Consider the following 22,293-nt stretch of genomic DNA (forward strand, 5'->3'; position numbering starts at 1 on the left):
CATGACGACAAAATACCAACTTATTAACAAACCCTACCTGTGAGCTGTAATTCCTCTTGCAGAGCGTGCAGCGGCATGATGCCGAGTTTGCCTGTGTCGAGGCCGGGAGCTGAGTCTGAGGTTTGGCTTGGTTTTGGTTTGAAGATGATGTTTTAGAGTTCACAGGGGTGGACTTGGAGCTGTGGCCACGTGTTGGCGAGGCATTGCTGCTCTTTCTGGGAGGCGTGACTTCCAGTGAGAAGGGCTGGCCGGGACGTGAGGCTATGCTGGGTGTGATGGTGTCCCTTCGCAGACCACGATGCACCTCATCAAAGTGGCGTCGCACATTAGCTTTGGTAGCGAAGGTTTTGAGGCACACTGGACATGACTTTCCAGTAGGTGTGCTGAGTGTCCTCGGCCGACCTGTGGTGTCATGAAAAGGGTTATTATTGCGAACGATAATTCCTGCGGAAAAGTAAAAATTTCATTTAACATTAAAAAAACTAATTTTTTATAGCATGGTAGGTAAACACAAAGAACAATGAATAATAGCAAATGACCACAATTCGATACTTCACGTGGAATGTTTAGAACAATGTTACCAAAAATGACATCTAAAAAAATTCAAGCCCAGGCACTCGAGGTAGGTTTAAATGAGTAATAAATGCCTTTTACTTCATCAGGCTAAAGACATGAACATTTTTTGAAGGTTTACATTCACCTAACACTCAAAAGATCCCCAGTTTGAGAGACTGGGAGGTGAAACAAATGCCTTCAGGGCTGTTCCAGGAAGGGCATACCATCTGATGTGGTGACCCTTTGTGAATAACAGAGGAACCAAAAGAAGCTTTTCAGTGTCAGTTCTTTGTAAAAACAAGTCAATAACTTTTACAAATATTGTAAGGGTATGCAAAATACTGTTACACAATAGAGGGAGCAAGTTATTAATATTACAGTAATGCAAAGATCCATTTATTTTTCTTTTTTCTTAAAGAACAAGGAGGATTGTGGGAAAGGACACAATTTTAAGTAAGTTTTGTTAGATATTATAATTTGTCAGGACAGGAAAAGCACAACAGAAACTACTAGTCAATTTACCAGCACAAATACAGATTGCATACCTTTCACCATGGACAGCAAGCTCGTAGGAACTGTGCGTGTCTCTGTAAACTTTCTGAGTTCCTCGAGTTTTGTCTGGTGCATTTTGCGGCAGTGGCGTCTGATGCTGCGGCGCGAGTTGAAGTCTTGACCGCAAAGACAACAGGAGATTGTCACATCTTCAACCTGAATGAGAGTGAGAGAAATAAGACTGAGTTACTCAGCATCAAAAAGAAGACAACGATTTGTCTTTGTTCTCTGCAACACCTACCCCACTGTTGGACCCCTCATCCTCAGGCGGTGGCTGCTCCTCTTTAGCCTCCTCTTCAGGCTCCCATTTCCTCTGTCCCTGGTTGTGTCCTGGGCTGTTGTGGCTTTCTGGTCCAGCTGTCTGGTTTGCCTGGTTATTCTCCACACTTTCCATTGATTCGCCCTCCCAATTTACTGGACTCTCTCTGGCACTGCAAGAAATACAAATATATCAGAAATGAAGAAAAGACATGATCTTAGAAGTTGTGGTACATCTTACTCCATCAGCGCAGTGCTGACCTGGGTGTGTGTGATGGAAACCGAGCAAGCTCCTCCTCTGTGGTGAGGTACTGAAACACAGCCTTTGTGGTGGTCTGAATGGGCTCCAGTCGGACTACGTAATCTGGCCGATCGGCTCGTGGATAGATAGCATCCAGTAAATCCTTCATGGCAACACTCTGCCTGTCATCACCTGATGAACCTATGAAAGAAAAATCCCAAGAAACAATCAATCAGCTGTTTGTCACATAATACACAAAAGAAAAACAAATGTATGCAAATAAACACAAATAAACACAAGTATATGAGTGTGACACAGATGTTCAGTCTCAGTGAAATCTTTAGAAGCTGAACTTAAGTCTGTATGACTTGAAGGCTATTCTGGTGCAGCTGCCTTATAAAGAGCAAGCTAGAAATTTGTCATGAAAACATTTGCCTTGCTAAAAATAAAATGCTAATACCGGCTGTGTTCACATGAGGTTACTACAGAGCCATGTTATACTGACAACACCCATTTAGAAAGGATATTTGAATATATATCGGAAAAAAAGATCATGAAGACAAGGTAACCCAAAATGAAAAGATTTTAATTAGTGGAAAATGATCCTCATTCAGCTGTAATGCCATCACCTGAAAGACTGCAATTTGGCCTAATGAGCTGCTACATCATACTATTAAAAAGAGAAACAGAAGCAGTCATTGTATTCATTTAAAATCTCTGACCTGTGGCAAATTGCACAAAGGCATCAGATAAAAGTGCCCAAATCTAAACGGACAAAATAATCTCACAGGGGCCGACCAGCTTTTCTCTTTCATTTTCTTTTGTGCTACTGAAAAGAGGAGAGAGTGAAACAACATTTAATATGGTTGGAGTGTAGAGTGGTTGTGGTGATTCAGGTTATGTAGTGAATGGATGAGGGTGCAGGGCTACAAAACACTGTCTCTGTGCAACTTTAGATTAGCACATATCCTTATCCACAAAGAGTATTTTATTTCAAGTAAATGCAAATGTTTACTCTTGACAGGATTAGGGTTTCCTCAACAATAATAAAGCCCTTATTTTATTCTTATAAATCACTGTGTGGTATGGGAACTGCAACAAAACTGATTTAAAGTCCCTCAGGTGGATTATAAGGACAGCAGAGAAGATCACTGTGGCCCTACCACTTACAGAACTATACAATGAACACTGTATCTGCTCTACAGAGCCCTCCCATCAATTGTTTACTGCTCTGCTGTCCGGCATATCTGAGCATCCAAACCAACACTCCCAGACACTGAAATAGCTTCCTCTCCCAGGCAGTAAGCCTCCTCAAAGCTTGGGGCACCAAGAGAGTGAACACAGGCTGCACTCACTCAGTCATATTTTACACTCTAGCATGTCTACACTGTATGGACATGCTTTAGACCACAGGTGACAAACTCCAGGCCTCGAGGGCTGCTGTCCTGCTTGTTTTCCAACTAGCCTGCCCTTGTAGCTTCTTATTGGCAAAGCACATGTAAACCAGATAATCAGCAGCAGGTAATGCAGGGATGTCTCAAAAACAAGCAGGATGCTGGCCCTCGAGGACTGGAGTTTGACACCTCTGCTATAGACTAACATACCTCACTAGCTCTACATTGAGACATACACAGCCACCTTAAATGGCACAAGGAAATTTACGCTCTTTGAATAACCACATATGTTATCCTCTGGTATATTTATACACACTTTATAGCTACCAGTGCTGTTACTGTAAAGTCTGCCTCTGTGGTTGTTATCGCTACTGGCAATGTAATCATGATGTCAGTGTCTGCACTGTAGGGTTGTCTTGCACTGTTATGTAGTGCCTCATGGGTCATACCTGTATTGAACAAGTATGAATGAGTCATTTTCTAATATAATACACAACAAACCTTAGTTGATAGACTCCCGATTAGGAAAAACAAAAACAAAGCTGTACTTACTGCCGCACAGATCAAAAAGCAGATGAAGATAAGATACAATTAAAAGACTTTTTTTTTTACAAGGTAAATAATATAACTGACTGTTCATACCAAGACAGCACTGTTTCTTAAAAGAAAGCAGAGAAAGCTAATGGAAAAATTGCTTGAAGACTTTCTTAGTGTACATCCTTCCTCTTGTAAAGCAAAGAGACGTGGACTCATACAATGGCTAATGAGGAGTAGATAAAACAAATGGTGCGAGTTCAAAGTCACTCTGCTTAGTAGTACGAGAGGAGAAACTGCATGATGGATAGATGTGCAATGGGATGTGGGTTTGTGTGTACAAAGACAGAGACAATAATGAGTATGAGACAGATGGCATGAAAGAGAGTAAAGGAACCTTGGGAGTGAGATAAAGTCAAATTTGAAGAAGCAGAAGGCGACGTTAAAGAAATCAGAGGCTTTTTTTTCCCCTTGCCAAGGGCATTTGTGTGTGGGTAACCTCAGGGATTTATGGGGCCCAAGCTGAAGTGAAGTTTGATCCCTGCTTTATCCGGGGACTTACAGTTTGTCTGGGGGTGTTAACAAGTTAATTTGAATGCCCCCAGTCTTCACAAAAGGTCTGTCCCCAGTTCTTGCTGTACCTATTGATTTTATTACTGAGTTTTCAGGCATCTTCTCTGCTCTTTTGGGGGCTTTCTCAGCAGAATTTGGATCATGAAGATGTATTCCAGACATATTGACGAATGTGTGTCTTCATGCTTAGGCACGTTGTCACTGACCATCAGATTCAGGCAGGCGTGATAGGCAGTAGTACTCCTTATGTGTGATGAGGTTGGGCAGGCCTCTGAACAGACTGCGGCACAGTTTACACTCAAAGATGGTGTCCACCTCCCTTAGCAGCATGTGTTTTAGCTGGCTGGTGCCTGCAACAAAAATATAAGGAGTCAAAAGCACAGATACAGTATTTTCAAAAACAGTCCTAAGCGTAGGTTGGCTGCAGCATCATTATGCTGAAGGACATTTTATTAGATAAAATTTGAATTCATTTATATTTTCACTTTTTTTAGGACTCTGTATTATATCTTGATATAAGAAACCGCATAGAAAATTAGGATTAATCACAGAGGAATGATAAGTTCCTGTATGCATGAAAACCCTGTAGGGTAACTGTGATAGATATCATAATCCCTGGAATTAGTACTTTGTTCTTTTAAAGGATTTCTGATAATGATAATGAAGTCTTTGTATTAAGGACTACACTCCTTTCATCACTTTTACTTTTTCAAAAACTGTCATTCAGCATTCATTTCAATTGTGCATCTGTTCAGTGCTTTATTGGGTATGTGACGCATTGCTGCACCTTCCTTTTATTTACATGTGTCCATATATATATGCACATAGACACATTTATGTTATGCAAAAATCAGAGTAAACACCGTTAGGAGGACTCACACAGATGTCAGAACCACACACACACACACACACACACACACACACACACACACACACACACACACACACACACACACACACACACACACACCTGCCACTTCATTTTATCCTTTGCCCTCTGCCACTGGCTCAGAACTATATGTGTAGTGGCATGGATTACAACAGCAAGGCATAACCACAGTGCGCTTACAATTTAGAGGTACAGAGCAGAAGATCAGACTAAACACAACTGGCTGAGTTCAAGCAGAATAATCATTATTTCAACAGAAACATAATCTACAGTATTTTGAATATTAATGACTATTGTATTGTACTGTTGATTTGTTTTAAGAGACTTAGTTGGAAGGAAAAGCTTTCGATTTAATAAAATCTGTGTCTCAACCTTCACCTATGGGCATGAGCTCTGGAAAGCTTTTCAAGCATTCCCAGCTGGGAAGAGAACCGGGGGTAGACCCAGAAATCACTGGAGAGGTTTTATAGTTATATAGCCTCGGGAAGACCCAGGAGGAACTGTAAAGCACTGCTGGGCAAAGGAAGACCAGCTAATAGGTGCTCACTGTCATCAGATAAGGAGACTTTACATTGCAATACATCATCTACATATGTGCCTTTCAGGCAGACTTCAAGCAGACTGACCACAGTGTCTACAGCTGTTCATGTCCTTGTCCGCAAGAGAGCATAATCATGGCTTCAGGAATCAAGAAGTGCAAGATGGATGGAAGAGAGGGATCCTTTTTTCTTAACTCCTTATCCAGTTCAGGGTTGCCTCTTTTCAATGTAGCAATTTGCTGATATTTTACAGACTAACCAATTAATCTATTAAATAAACAAATTAGAAATCAATAAAATTTGTGGTATAAAGGATGGCAATCCTGCTGATGTGTTACTGGGATTAGATCACAATTCCTTATGGCACTCCACTGTGAAAACTGTCAACACATATTCAACTGAAAGAAGGGAGCAATGACAGGAGTTCATAAATAAGAATGAAATGAAGGACAATAAGAAAACACAAACCAGAACGGAAGCATTCAATTATCTGCTGAATCCCAGACTTGGAGGTCTGCAGAGGCTGCTGGAGCAGAGGAGGATCACCCGGCTCCACACAGAGACCTAAAAAGAGAGAAAGAGAGAGAGCATTTTATTAAAGTGAGCGTGTAATTACAACAGAGTATGAAAGCCACTGAGAAATAAAGCATCACCTAGAAATTCTGGGGAGCTGGTGGGAACAAAGTATATTGCCAACGCCAGTGCTTAAAGGGCAAATACAATCAGAGTCAGACAATGAAGTCTGTTCAGGATAGTGATTCATTTTGAAATCATTACCTTCTAATACACACACACACACACACACACACACACACACACACACACACACGCGCACACACACACACACATACACAAAATGAGAAAGCATGCCTTCTATCTTTGCCTTCTAGGATCAGCATTATAACGGAAAGGAAACACAGGACATGGGTGTAAATGAAAAAACACCCTTTACAAATGAAATCTCTCTGCAGGGATTGCTCAGAGGACTACAGCTCAAGTGGGAGTGATGAAAAATGTGTAGTGGGAGGGCAGAGGCGTGCTGCTGGCAAATTTTTGTGCCGACTCCAACAGAGGTCGGCGACAGCAAAGGATTGGATACTCCGACTTGGGTCTAGCACAGTGCCACATTATCTGCCAAAAGAGGAACATGGCGAAATTTACTGATGTGCACTGGAGAATATTTTTTGATTATGCATGACCTGCAATTACTGGAGGATATAGACTGAGAAAGCAGCAATCCTGATCATGGCAGGGATTTAATGTTTTGTTTGACGTATGTGCCAGCTTTTTCACTAGCTTCCCTTTAATGCATGTAATCATTCATTCAATTGTCATATAAATACAGGGAGACAATTGTCCTTTACTCCTCTCTTGTTTTCATGCAAGTTGAATTGATTTATGTTCACTCTCAGTGTAACAGTACTAGCCAACAAGTTTTAAAAATGTAAATCAGATATAAAATTTTCTACCTGCATGAAAGATCAAATTTGTTGCCACAGTGTTATTTATTGGCCTTAGTGATAATAGTTGTTTGTTATTGATTGAACGAAACACTTTTTAAACCTTTTTTTAAAGCTTTTTAAACCATTTTCAGACCGTAAGTTTGTTGTTTATTTGCTTTTGTTTTTTTTTAAATACAATTACTGTTTTAGTCTTCAATTCAAAACCTGTGGTCATCATCAGAAACAAGCTACCAAGCAGCAACCACCACGTCACTGTCATTTTTTGTAAACATAAATAAATAAATAAATAAATAAATAAATAAATAAATAAATAAATAAAATGCATCATTAGGATGTGATCACAACATCCTGTGCCACAACACAATGAACACAATCAGCACACATTCATGGAAAGAAAGAAGTTTGAACGTATTGGTCTTAGAGTCAAACAAATTTAGTTTTCTGTTGTATAAAACATTAAATATAACATAGCAGGAGCAGAGCTTTGGTTCTTGCATTATTTATAGAAGCTGACTGTGGCTGAAAGACCTGCAGTGGTTTACTGAAATGACTTATGGGTAGGTAAAGTGCCCTCATCCTACCTCCTCTATAATAAAAGGTAGAATGAGGGCATAATTTTTATTTTGTATGTAATTATTTTTTTGTATTCCATGAACAATTTTTTTTTACATCAATACAATCTGAGATGGGCATACAAACAACCACGGGGTGTTTACCTTCACATACACCACCACACACCCTGTTATCACCTCAAAAAATAAGATGCCATTGAGAACATTGTTTCTACTGCGACAAAAGAGCTGTTTGTAAAAGCAAGGCTACCACAAGGCTCCAAATAAAACATTATCATTGCTTCCAGTTGTGACAAATATCCACTGTTTGTCTCCCTCTGAAGCATGCACATATATTACAGCCCACAAACTACCATTTGTGTATCTTGGAGATTGTAGCGGTACCCTTTGACTGGCATTCTGTTAATTCGTGGAAAGCTCTGCTATTTCCAAGATGACGTTAATTAATCTCATGTTGGAATTCAGAAGCTGAGACATTTCATGTTTAAAAATTTTGCACTGGTACAATATATTTTAATGCCAACTAGGGCAGCCAGATTTTTAAGTCATGATTACTGTGATTAAAATGCATCAAGGCAACAACATTACTGTGATATGAATAGAAAATGTGATAAAGGGTTTTGTCTTTTGTCTTTTTTTATCAAGTTAAGTCAGTATAACTTTAACAAAGGCAAACAAAAAGAACAATTACATAATTATTTCACATGTCCTTTAGTGCAGCGGTCCCCAACCCTTTTTGCGCCACGGACCGGTTTATGCCCGACAGTATTTTTACGGACTGGCCTTTAAGGTGTCGCGGATAAATACAACAAAATAAAACTAGTACCGGTACCGAAAAACAGAAGATTTATTCATAACACACGTGAAAAGACCCAGGAAAACTGAGTTAACGATAAAAACGATAACAAAATAATGCTGAAACCCGATAAAAACCCTGAAAACCATACATTTCACACCTGAGCGTCAACTCTCGCGACCCGGTACCAAACGACTCAAGGACCGGTACCGGTCCGAGGCCCGGGGGTTGGGGACCACTGCTTTAGTGGTATCAATATTTTATTTTTAAACAGCATGTTTATAAACAATACAAAGTTATCACATTACTTTCATCTAGTTATCAATTGTCTACTTTTAAGAAGTTTCTACAATACTGGGAGGCAGGTCTACTCAAAATGCCATACACACCTTGAGTAGACCTGTTTTGTGTGAAAGTGGTGTAACTGTGGTTGGTTTACTCTGATCTGAATTCTTTCATGAGTTTGTAAGCGTGTAGCCTCTTTCCAAGATGTGGGTTTTGTTTCACACAGAGAAAAAGCCCAAGCAAACTCCAAGTGAACCAAGTGAGAACATTGAGTCTGCTTATTGGCTAGATGTTACTGGGGCAGCAGCAATAAAACAAAATGAAAAAGGTACTGTGTTCTTGATAACACGGAGAATTTCTCTAAACAGTATATCTGGGTGATATTTCACAGTTCGTCGGACTGAGGTTAGATCACATTTTAACTGTAAACAAACTGCTCTGGAGTTTTTCGTGAACTAGACCCAGACCACTCATCCATAGGTCTCAGTGCGGTTGTTCTGCTCAGACAAACTAAACAGTAGAGGTGTGAAAACACCCTGAGAGACACATAAAAGTGAAAGAGACTAGCTTACAGAGTAATACACCCACAGAGAAGGTGGCAGGAAGAGACAGAGACAGAAAGGTAAATGACAACTGTGTGAGAGGCTTTGATAGAGATGAAGATTATGTATTAATGTGTGACAGAACATGTTTTCCTCTTTACCATCCCCCAACACCTCCCCTGCGTATGCTGCTATAATCCCAGGGGTGAAGGTTAGTGACCACTCTGACCTCCACATCCCCCTCTGCAAGAGAGTCAGATCAACCAGAGCTTCTCTGTGCAGTGTCTTTATTGCTACCAGAACTATATGACATTAACACAGTATCAGTGTACACATATGTGAGATGCATAAAAACACCTCTTCTATTCTGAAAACATGAGACAAGAAGGAATGCTACTGTGAATGAAAGGCAGGGAAGGTTCATCTAACAAACCAAAAGAATAGAATAAAGCAAATATTTCAGAATTCAGACAGAACATCTGTCATTATAAAAAGTAGATTTCATAGCCTTGTAGTACAAATTACAACTCTATCCAAAAGCTTAGCTTGGTTTTGGGGTCATGAAACACATTAGCTAAAAGTAATCACACCACATAAGCAGGACAGATGTGACAACTGCACAATCTGGCCATGAAAATCTTTCCAAGTTCTCATCCTAAGTGGAGAATTAGGACTATTTTTTCCAAGTTAATCAATAATGGGTTACGTCTTATTCTTAAACTAGGACTGTGTTCATTTCTCTATACATTTCTATTGGATTTAATCCCATTCTCACCAGCAGAATGGAGTAGTAATGCAAAAAAAAAAAAACTAGTGTAATAAATCAGTTCCCAAATAAAACTTTCATAAACGTCTGACAGCTCCAGCTAACCAGTGGTGCCCAGAGTGGTGCTCAAAGCCAAAGGCAGTTCCCATTTTCTGTGTATAAACAAACCATTCACTTTGACTTTGGAGTCCAGCCTTACTCCAGCGCCCTGACAGGAGGCTGACAGACAGTTTTAGCCTGTAGGTGGATGAATCAAAGCAGCGAGTAGTGCAGAGTGAAGACTAAAATTCCCACCATGAGGTTGTATGCCAGCCAGCCATGCTGCAGTTTACAGCCATGTCTGTCCAGACTACTAATATACTTGGTGAAGAACTTGAAGGATAGCAAAAAGACTAATGCAACAGACCAAATGACAAATGTGGTAACAATAGCCTCGTCTGTTCTTCTTTTATAGTGTTAAACACTGCCCTGAAAAGTGTTTTTGCAAAACATACTGATGTTGATTTAGCTGACCTTTAACCCTTTGAATTTTGTCCTTTTGAACATTTGTCTTATTCTTGAATTATGTAGCTCTGACCAGCAACATCTATCAATTCATCCATGAGACCAAGCAAACGGTTGTGCTACATTTTCCCATACCCTTTCCTCAAACAATGAGCTCATGAGAATGGGATAAACGGACGACTCAAAACCTTAAGTGCAACAGCTTGAGTCTGCACACAACAGTCATACTCACCTGTGTTCTGGCCATGTTTGCAGGCACTCGTCTGCAGAAACTGCTCCTCAGTCTGGCAGCTCTGGTCCCTGGTCTGAGTGGTAGTGTTCCTATGAGGCTCAGGCAGTAGAGGGGGAATGGGCTTCCACAGAGGCTTACCCTGGTGCTGTCCAGCAGAGTTGCCCCTTTCCTGAACATCCACTGGAGTTTCCTTCTGGTCCCATTTCACCGGCAGCGCCTCAGTTGAAGCAGAGGTCTGAAGATGAAGCTGATCAGAGCACTGATCTCCATGTCTGGGTTGCACCTGTTGATGTTGGGTGTCCGAATGGAGTTGGCCTCCCTCCATCTCTGGCTGAACACCACTCTGACAAGAAAGCCAGACATGACAACATAAGACACACAAATAAAACGGACTGCATTTATAATTAAAGCCACTGTAATCTCCATGCTCCTGTGGGTACTGTGGACATCAGCAAGAATTGCTGCCTGCCACTGTGATATATATACAACCACTGGAGGGAGACAAATCCAAAAAATCGTTAACTGCTTTAGATAGTAGCTGTCAAAGGGAAAGTGACTAACACTGTAGGTAAAAAGGGCAAGCCACTGCAGTGATGGATACTAGCATATGTGGGACTGCTTATGAGACAAAAGCTTTAAATAACTTCTTTATAGTTAATAGGTTCGTCTCAGGAACGCACCCTTGATAAAAGGTTCTGTTTGCAAAGGGAAGCCAATTAGAAGAAAGTTGGCTTGTTTTAGACAGTGGATGAATATAAAGGGCTGCACCAAGGTCTAGTGCATAGTAAATAAAGATTATTTTAATCAGTGTATCCTACAAAGCTACTCTAGCAGAGTCCACTCATATGGAAAAGATATATATAAATCTTATAAGGTTTGTATCTGTCTTGTGTGAAACTTGTATGAAAAGCACACAAGAGTGAAAACAGATATAAGATCCCTTGAAAAATTATATAAATGAAACTTGTACGTTTTGGATACTTACTAAAACAATATATGAAAGTAATGAGAAAGTGGCCACTTTCATGAGTAAATCATATAAGCCTTATATGATTCACTATATGAAGTAGGCCACATCTTATGCAAGTCTTTTATAAGTTTTTACTATTTCTTTTCCATCTGGGCAAGAATTTAAAAAATAGTTTGAAATTATAAATGTTACCTAATGAAGACTGAAAATTCATGCATTCATAGACAAGTAAATTAGAAGAGAGCTCCTTAAAAATACAATTAGTAGCTGTCTTTGTCCTGAATTAATGCCAATTGTTGGGCAGAATGAAGGACCACAACAGCTGGCCGTGTATACGTCTCTGCGCACATGTCTCCTGAGCATCCAGAAATTTTGTAGAGGAACATTAACCTTGTCTCACACAGCTACCCCCCAGCAGATAAGTGACTCCCCATCAACTCCTCAATGTGTGCACACACAGCATGTTTGTCTGTGTGTGTATTTATGTCTCTTAACCAGACCTCCTTTCTATCCAAGTCCCCAATCTTAGCTCCTCTGCCACCCACCAATTTATCCTCATTCCCTCTCTGTCTGTGTCTGCCTCGCTAACTCCTCGTGTCCCCGCTGTCCTTGAAGAGGGATAAATGACTCCACATTAACTACATTACAGCACATCACCACAGGACAAGTGGGCCGGTTGGACACTAAGGCACAAAGACATACAAACGGACACATTGCCATATCGTGGCTTAAACAAATAGCTGCAAAATAGCCCAAAAAATATCCCATTTGTGCAATACACACGTAACCTAATGAACCCAGTGGACCCAGACAGATTTATTTCAACCAATGGTTCAAGTGCAAAGATGAAGGGAAAGAAAAAAAACACAGTAAGTTTTTACTTTAAGAAAAAGAGGGAAAAAATCACCGTCATGAGCTGAAGAAAAAAACATCAGGGAGTGCCACCATTCACTTAGAATTTCAATTCATCTGCCAGTCAATCAGTCAACTATTCATGATTCATTTTCAATGGAAAGTGGTGAGCACAAAGCACAAGAAAGAAGACTGATTAGAGTAGGTGGGCGGGCTATGAAATTCCACTCTTTTAAAAAATGTCATGTGGAATAAAGAATAAAACGAACAGGTGAAAGCGGTATCAAAAAAAAAACAAAAAACAAAACAGATAAATCAGTCGGATGATTATTTAACAAGACTGATTTTCATATGGATATTGACAGCAATATGTCATTAATCACACGATGAATGGTATTTAATCATGAGGTCTATAACTTCAACAAAAAAAAGATGCAGGGCTCTAATGAAGATTTGTAGATTTGCATTTGTATATGGGCATTTACAGTTTTTGGTTACTGCTTGGGCTTTGCGCATCAGCAAACCGAACCAAAACAGAATAATGAAAACTACATATTAATAGGGTTTACAGTGGTACTAAAAGAATTGTTCGAGATATAGCCCCTTTAATAAGGTGATCAAATTGCAAAATTTCAAAAACAATTATTAAAGATTTTGTGTCCTGTTTCGCAGTGAGGCTTCTTGTTATTAAGAAAATTAACACGTGAAGAGTGAAAAAGTAAAGAAGATGTTAGTTGAGCTTCAAAAAATGTGCAAAATACACAGAATCCTCACAAAGTAAAGTGTCAGTTCGCCAAAAGACAAAATTTTGGCAAGAATTCTTGGAACAGAACTCTACAACAATGCATCTATATCAAAATTATGAAAAAACAAACATGCAGAAATAAGACAAAAGGAACAGCTTATGACCCTCAGTATAGCACCTCATTTGTCAAACATGGTGATGTCATGCTTTGCTGTCAGCAGAGCTGGTACACAAGAATTTATTGATAATTAAACGACTGACAGATGAAAAAGGATAAACACTGCTAAACATATTCAGGCAAACGTGCTGAAACACAACAGACAACCTATCATCGTTCAGCGGGACAATAATCCTTAACAAGTGGCCAGAGCACCCAAAAAGCTTTTCAGGGTGAAGAAAGTCCTTGCGTGGAGTCGTTGTTACATAATCTCAGCCTGGCTGAGCTGCATTTCACTTGCTGAAAGGGCAGACCTACTAGATTCACTGGTGTAGATACAAAGAGTGTTGAGATTGACCGCCAGGCTAGAACATATAACATGATTTAGTTTATGTCTGATTTATTTTTAAACCCCTAAATGTTGGCATTATGTGTAAAGGGCTACAGCTCCTAAACTATCCTCCCCAGTGATGAAAAACAACTCAAATTAAAGCTAAGACTCTGCACTTTGTCGTATTGACTGTTTGTTTTTTTTTCTCCAAATTTCCTGGCCGTCTAAATATCCTTGTCTAGACTGCAAATAAGCTTCTATTGTAACACAATCACTGACATATTTTCTCTTTTTCACAATAAAAATACTAATTGTATTACCTGGTGTATCTGTACAATTCCTATTTCCCATATGCAAAGGCTGTGGCACACTGTAATGACTGCAGGCACAATACACATGCTACAAAAAAAACACAAACAACACAGGGGCTAGGACAAACAAAAGGGGGTACTTAAAGGGAAATATATAAGGACAGAATTCAAGTTTTCCCTAGTTCACATCCAGTAAATTTTGTAACATGTGGCAGGAGTTATTTCAATAATAGGTTAGGTTTCATTTGGGTCTAACATAAATGAAGTGTGACTTTACAATCAGACAGGCATTGTTAGATTTTCTTTTGTCCAGTACCTGTCTGCGGGGACAGTTAGAGCTCTTCCTCCCAGCTGACTTCTGGGCCTTCACCATGCTGCCAAGACTGGCCTGCTGCCCCACACGTTCACTACCAGCATACACCTGTAACCTGCAACAACACTCCACATGAGCCAAGAACTGGACTGAAAGAATTAACTTCTGCTGGAAAAGCCACTAAAGCATGAAAAGCTGTCTAAAGAATTAAACAAATTATAGTTTCTCATATCTTAACTGTGCACTGTTTTCTTGTTTACAGATGTACACTTGCAATACATTTGTAAAGGATTGTTTGTGTGCAGATTACACAAAGCCATGATACATTATCAACATCAGCGAAGCAGACTAGTGAAAGAATTGTAAGTCACACAATCTAAACTTTAAATAAAATGCTACCAATGTTGCCCATTTAATATCATCTTCCACGTGCGTTAGTCTTCAGAAAATGTGGGAGTTTTACAGAAAGTTGATGAGAACAGTCTGCAATGTTACCATGAACCAATACACTACATGATTTGCACCATCTCTATGTGTGCATTTGTAACGGAGTACTCTGGCTCATGAATATTGTTTCTCCTAATTGATATGCAGCATATATTTCTTCTAAGAACACCTTATAGTTGTAACCATTCTGCAGCAGTGTAAAGATTGATTCAATCTGCATTAAAATAAGTTGTCACAGGTAATTCTATTGAAGCAAGAATTGGTGCAATCAGCAAACCCAAAGAGAGAGAGAAAATGTGCATAAAATACTTTTTTTTTTACCCATTTTTGCAACACTGTGGTGTCCAAATCAAGAATCTGTAAGAAAACTGGCAGAAAAAAAAGTTTCACTTCTTAAACACAGCCACATAAGTTACAATACAACATGTAGAAAACACACCCATAACAAGGTCTAATATAGATACTGGGTGTGTGGAATCTGAAACTGCTTTTAAGTGGGCTTTGTTTTGTTACAAGTTTCCTTTTGATACAGGAACTGTATTGGTGGAAGTGCAGAGCCAGTGGTTTTGAATGAGTTACCTACTTGAGTCCTTTATGAGTCAGACTGAGAACTGCAGTGCCAAATTGTTGTGGATGCTGTAAAGATACTTTTCATTGGTTGCTCTGTATCATAACAAATCTACCATAGCTTTGTATTACAGATTTAGGTGTGAAACAGTATGAGTTGCTGCCCTCTAGTGGTCATTTAGACACCATATTACTGGACGTATTTTTTTAACATAAGATCATCCAGCTTCAGAGGCACATGCTGAACAACCTCACTTTTCCAAAATTTGCCATCTTTTGCCATAAGATCTAACAACAAGAAGCCTACGTTAGCTGTCACTGCAATCTGCAGAGTGACTTTTGTTGTTTTTTGCCAGAGAACAAGTTTTAAATGTATGAAGAGTCCAACGTTGAACTAATAAGGTGCTGCAAGTGACAGTGGCTTGAAGCAGTTTGGCTATGACATACTATGAGCATCCCAAATTTGTGGTAATTTGGATTTAAGAGACAGCAAGGAAACACAAAACAAATTGGATGAATATCAAGAAGGGAAAGCACAGATCACCAACTGAAATTAGATCACATCAACTCTATGCCTGAAGCAAAGATGTAGTAGCGAAGATTTTGAGATTTTATACTAAGTTTATTAAGTATTGAAACTAATATTCTGAAATTAATCACTATGACCTTCAACTACAGGGAAAGGGACATTAGGCAAACAGCGACAGTTGTGTCAGTAGATGCAGCGGGGGCCCCGAATGCTTCAAGACAAAGCCAGTGTCAAAGCACGCTGTCCCATGTACAGGCATGTCCCCCACTCAGAAACACTTTAACTGCTACTGAAACTCCAGCAGAGGGAGACAAAGCATGTAATGAAAATGGGGTTTTTTTAGTTTAAAAGTTTTATAGTGTTTTCTACAAGACCAAGGGCTTGAAGATAGCTGTCACAACGCAACACACCTCTCAATGCAAAAGATGTTTAGTATACCTCAAGTGGGGGCAAAATTATGCCTGGCCTGATGGTTAAGAACAATATATATATATATATATATATATATATATATATATATATATATATATATATATATATATATAGATAGATAGAGAGAGAGAGAGAGAGAGAGAGAGAGAGAGAGAGAGAGAGAGAGAGAGAGACTTTATATATAGATTGTTCCTGAATTTACATTTCTAGTGTGCCAGGCATCGTTAAGAACCACAGCACGCCTTTTCATCTCTGGATCCCGACTTTTAGCACTAATGATGAACCAGTCAAGCACTATGCAATAATGCCACAGCAGAGGATACTTGCAATAATGGAGCAGCTACTTAACAGATGAGCTCAACTAGAGTGGAGCCATGGCTGGAGACATAGAAAATGTCAGTCTGTGGGAATGCATTTGTTTTTATCTTGTCTATCTAAAAAAAAAAAAGGAAAGGACAGCATGGATGCTACAGGTCAACAGTAACAAAGTCAGAATTTCTAACAGAACTATTCAATTAAATTTATGTATTTTCAACTAAAATTAAGAGCAGGCATATTAATACATCATGCACCTACCCAGTTAAGCTCTATTTTTATCAGGAGGGAGATTAACACCAGCCATTAACTATAATGGGAAATGAGGACTTTGACCGGAAAGTCTGTCTACCCTGCCGACTACTGGGGAGTAAGGAAACAAGCTCATTTAAAATTTCTGTTTCTTTATTTTTAAAAAAATAGTAGAGTTAACCTTAGTTAATACAACATATAAAGGCAGTGCTAAATTTGAAGCTACTGTGGACTTATCCCCCTCCTATCCTTCACTGCTCAGCAAAAAAAGATCTTTGATCTTCCTGAGTGTAATTTGTACACCATGTTTGTGAAAGTCTAAAAACATCTAATACTGGTGAGGAACCCTACATTGCTCTTAGTATGCATTTAAGAAAAACTGTCTATCTATTTTGTGTTAATCCATTAGCTCAGTGGCCCCTCATGACCTGCTTAAGGTATTTCTCAGTGTTTCACTTAATGCATGCTGGGATGCATTCAAGCACTCTACTATCCTGAATACGAATATATTATTACAGAAAACAAACACAGATTACAAGTTTCTGTCACTCTGACCACAAAGAACTATGCATGCAAAAGTACATTTGAAATTATCTAAGCATCTGAGTTTCATACTAAATCTAGAACTATCAGAAATGTTTGTTACCGTTTTCCAATCACATCTACAAGACAAGTACTATACAGCAAATTGACACATAAGTTTATCTACATATTTGAATATACCATAGTATCAAAACAGACACACATCTCGACCCAAGACTAGCAGCACCTAATAACTGATAACTCCAGCTAATAATGCCATTCTTCCCAGTCTGCTGGAGCTGACCCTACCACCGTGGACACTGCCTTAGGCTCCAGTCATTGAGTCCTAGAGATCAGTTGGTGACCTGCTGGATGTCAGTTACTCACTGACCAGTCTCTAGGCCTGTGTGACTGATACCTTAAAGAGGCATCATGTACTGCAAAGGCTGAAAACAAACACCTTTAACAACACACATGTCAACAACACACAGGGGACTCTCACATTTGTATGGCAACAGACAGAGGTGGTTATGAAGGACTGATCCGTGTTATGACTCTGGTAATGACACCAATGTGGCTCAGACTGGAAATGGCGATATTAGCATGGTTAGCACATTGGCCTAAAATCATGTTATTTTCCTCACATTTATCAAAATGTCAGATATTTTAAGTAGTTCTAAAATTCTACTTTTGGGGCCATCAATCATCTTTCACTCCATTCTAATGTATACTAATGTTTACCTTTTAAATATATTGGCAGCCGTGATTATTGTTATCCTCACCTTTCATGTTTAAAAAAACATTATCTGTTGAGAAAACTATGCATTGTACATCTAGTACAGTGATGCTCTGTGAAATTGTCTCTCAGAAAGAAAACGATGCTCCACAAATGCTGTAAGACCAATTTCAAAAGATCAATAAAGAAGAAACAGGTTTGAAAAAGGCATTTCCTTCCATCCTCCTCAGAACAGTCCTTGATAAACAACTGCTGAACAATAGCTGATAATGCAGAAAAAGATGAATGATATGAGCTTGTGTTTGCAATGAAAGGCTGAGCTGGGACTAAATTGCCTGAGGCACTTGGAAATACAGTCTCAAAGCTGACAATCTTAAGAATTAATCACATGTTTCTTATATTCTAAAAATAAGAGCTCAACTCTTCTCCTCTCCTATATACTAATATAACTCTGAACAAATCACCCACTACCTGGCTAGTATGACTCACTGCCTGAGTACCATTACCATTTCCAGCTGTAAAATTTCAATTCAAATACTCCAGTATACCCATTCCCAGCAAAACAAGCAGGCATCCATTGCTCAGTAGTTCACAAATTACACCTGAGTGTGAGTTTCAGCTGTAGCGGCAATCCATAGTGAATTCTGTTAATACTATGATGAATCCAATTTGTAAACTGAGTTTCCCATCTGGGAACATCTCTTATTTTAGGAGAAAAATCATAATTTTCCTTTTGAGAGAAAATAGATAAGGTAAATTCACAACAGAAGAAAATAACTTTTTCTATGCTGCAGTGAAACCTCAGCTTTCTATGGTATAGCAGATAAAGAAATATTTGCTACATAATATTTAAACATCTAAGTGTGCATTATTATAAGATGTACTGCTTATGTAGCACCACAGCCATTAGATAGATGGCAGCAATCATGATCTACTAGTCATTTCCTGTGGCCGCTGGAGAAGACTTCCTCCTAATGGACGAACTCTATACACTGACATGATGCTAGCTGCTGGCAGGTATACCAAGAATGACTACAGCACAGTATGGAGGCAGTGATATTGTGCGCTGCTTGAATGTAAACACTTTCCACACGGTGAATCACAGAATGGACCGTTTATATACGGTGGTGGTGACCCTTTCCCTTTATTGCTTGTATTCTCGAAAATGTGCAATATGTATATAGGAAGAGGACGTCCACTTGGAGGAGGTCCACTTGGAGGAGGTCCACTTGGAGGAGGTCCACTTGGAGGAGGTCCACTTGGCCGCCTCATGTTTTCCAAAAGTATCACTATCCAAAATCTCCAAATTTTTCTCCACATCCGTACTTTGAAAGTCTGACTGAAGGACAGGGAAAGACACCTCTTCCTTTAAACAGCACTCTGAGTAGTGAAACCAATTGGTTTAACTACCAGTACCTTTGCACAGGTGCAAGTTAAGCATGTCACATGCACCAATGTTCCCAGGATGTTGGCTTTTGAAATGTAAGCTACTAACAGGTTTCAAGGTGAGCTGGGCCCCAGAAAAAGTAGGATGTTGATCAAGAATACGGCAATCCACTATTTGGATCTTTTGTATTGATCTTTTTCGTAGGTCCCATGTTGTCACTGATATTACCACCTACCAGTGACAACAATAACAGTTCTCTGATTTTCTGTGTTCACTTCACCACACAATCAACCAGAGTGGGAGCTAATGTACCACAGAAGATGTTAACAGCAAAAAAAAAGAATAGTTCGGAGGTGTTTCACACCTACTACACCAGCAGCTTTTCTTGAATATTTCCAGAAGTTTTACACTTTACCACAAACTCTCCTCAAATAAGTTGGCATGACTGAAAAGCTCAAAGCTCTCCGTCTCAGTCAGAGACGTTACACAGGGTAGAAGCTGGAAGGACGTTGGTTTGGTGTAACTCTTGCTGGAAAGCTTTTACTGGACTTGAGTAACATAAGGTGTCCTCATTAACTCGATTCATATTATTGCACTTCAGCTGTCTCCTGTCAGCTCCACACATACACACACACACACACACACAATGTGTGAGAGGAAGGTGAAGAAAAACTAACGCAATGCAAAAATAATAATAATAATAAAACAGCAGGTTGCAGTTGTCTAATAACTCTTAACATAAGCTAAAATTAGCCTAATAGAAATGTAATGTTTTGTGAGAAATGTTTTGTTTTGTTTTTATACATGACAGTTTCAACTTGCAACTGTGGATACAGCAACATACTGTGTTCACTGAGAACGGTTACTGGAAGCGTTCCTGAGCCCACACAGTGAGTTTCACTACTGAATCGTATCTGCTTTAAATGAACTGCTGCTGGCGCAACCAAATTTTTTTTATTTTTTTTATTTGTCCCTTGCATACACTGATTTCTCCAAACTGTTTGAATGAATTAACGATAACATGTACAACAGATGATGGAAATCCCAAAGTATCTTAGATTGAGACGTCTTACTCTGAAACTGCTCAAAAACAAATCTGTTCAACCTCCACAACTTTTCCAAATTTTATCCCCCTGTCCTGTTACTTAACATTTTGCATGACACCAAGAGCGTTCCTGTTCAAACTGGATGGCTAGATGTGGCCTTTCTATGTGAAGCTTGTATGTTCTCCCTGTGCCTGATTGGAGTTTCTCCCAATGTCAAAAGAAATATTTGTTATGACTGCAAAAGACTTGAAAGCTGTCCAGTTTGTGTTTCACCCTCTATATCACCTCCATGGCCCTTAGGTGGACAGGCATTTAAGATTGAGGCATCTGTGTATATTGACATTTTACACAGTGTCCCAACATTTTTGGAGACATATCTGTACAACTGCAAAATAGTCCCTCTAACTGTAACACTAAAACAAGCTTAGATAAATTCGGTGGAGTTTCTCACTTCAAGAAAGGTACTGGTGACAGAAAATAAACATTCACATTCAAATATGATTAACTGATCTCACTGTGTGTTACAGTAACATCCTGTGTGATAGCATTAACAGGTTGCTGCCCAGGAACATATGGGATCTCATATACATGCACACACCAGTTGGTCTTGAGATATTATACTGAAACTCACAAACATTAATCATTGTGGAAAGAAATCATTCTCTACAACGTTTTGGTTGCAAATGGGAAAATACCTGAGCGATACCACCACAACCACACCAGCTGAGTTATTACACAGACTCATTCTCCCCAGCAGCAACTTCATTCTCGCCCAGAAATCATTGCACAGCAAAGTTTGCTGAAACTTAATATCTTGACTTGCTTTCATGTCATCATTTTCAACAACCCAATTGAGCCAGAACACCCTTTAAAGGCACACTCGGTGGCAGTACACACAACAGCTGAATTAGACCAAACCAGATATGAAACAAATTCTCCACAGGACACCGTCCTTAGCCTTAATTCAAAGCAAGCACACAGCAGATTAGAGCAACATAAAGAGATGCAGCAGCAGCAGCAAAGCATGGAAAGGGAGCACAGACACAGATTTAAATAAATAAAACCACAAGAGATGCATAATGGGCATTTTCAGGCCAGGTGTGGATGCACAGTGCATAGTCTACTTCATATCAAGGCTTTAAAAATCACACATAAATGTATAATTAAGTACAAGCCCCAAAGAGGGTGATGTCAACAATGAATGGCAAAGAAAGAAAGCAACAATCTATGAAATCCAAAACACACACAGATCACCTGAGATCCCACCCTATTCTGTAATGAGGCAACACTGTTGTGACAACAGCCTTGAACAACTGTTCTAGTCAGATATTTCTATCACAATAGGTAAAAAGTCTTTTTTTGTTGTTGTTGACAGATTGATATCTACTGAAAACTGTGCTTGTCTTTACCATGAACACTGCAAAATACGTTTCCCTAGTGCAGGGGTGTCAAACTCAAATACACAGTGGGCCAAAATTCAAAACTGGAACAAAGTCGCGGGCTAACGTTAATATTTATTGAAATATATTTATTCCTCCAGATATAAGAATGAATCTTTTCTTATGGACTCAAACACGTTTTGCTGAAAAACTGAATATGGAACAAGCAAAGCTTAATACTAAACAATATATATATTGGCTGTATAATACCAGTAGGCCAGCTCTAATAGTAATTTGGTATGGCTGC

At 39.3% G+C, this 22,293-nt stretch overlaps 1 protein-coding gene across 6 annotated transcripts in view; it reads right to left on the reverse strand.

The window, feature by feature from the left end:
- Window positions 1-22,293, reverse strand: part of znf800b (zinc finger protein 800b) — a 31,969-nt gene that overhangs the window by 4,540 nt on the left and 5,136 nt on the right. For 3 of the 6 annotated variants that reach the window (XM_085436608.1, XM_085436609.1, XM_085436612.1), the window contains exons 2-9: window positions 14,378-14,489; window positions 10,696-11,038; window positions 6,004-6,099; window positions 4,314-4,457; window positions 1,627-1,807; window positions 1,349-1,538; window positions 1,101-1,263; window positions 38-402 (exon numbers count right to left, since the gene is read on the reverse strand). In XM_085436608.1, coding sequence (XP_085292734.1) covers window positions 38-402; window positions 1,101-1,263; window positions 1,349-1,538; window positions 1,627-1,807; window positions 4,314-4,457; window positions 6,004-6,099; window positions 10,696-11,038; window positions 14,378-14,434 — 1,539 coding nt within the window. In that variant the 5' untranslated portion in view covers window positions 14,435-14,489. Of the gene's footprint in view, window positions 1-37; window positions 403-1,100; window positions 1,264-1,348; window positions 1,539-1,626; window positions 1,808-4,313; window positions 4,458-6,003; window positions 6,100-10,695; window positions 11,039-14,377; window positions 14,490-15,142; window positions 15,179-22,293 lie in introns of those variants that run through there. The other 3 variants (XM_085436613.1, XM_085436611.1, XM_085436610.1) reach the window with 3 other exon arrangements.

This window comes from Copadichromis virginalis, linkage group LG17 (assembly GCF_057382275.1).
Source record: "Copadichromis virginalis isolate Kocher_CV1m ecotype Utaka linkage group LG17, C_Virginalis_male_GT1.1, whole genome shotgun sequence".
NCBI classification, from domain to species: Eukaryota; Metazoa; Chordata; class Actinopteri; order Cichliformes; family Cichlidae; genus Copadichromis; species Copadichromis virginalis.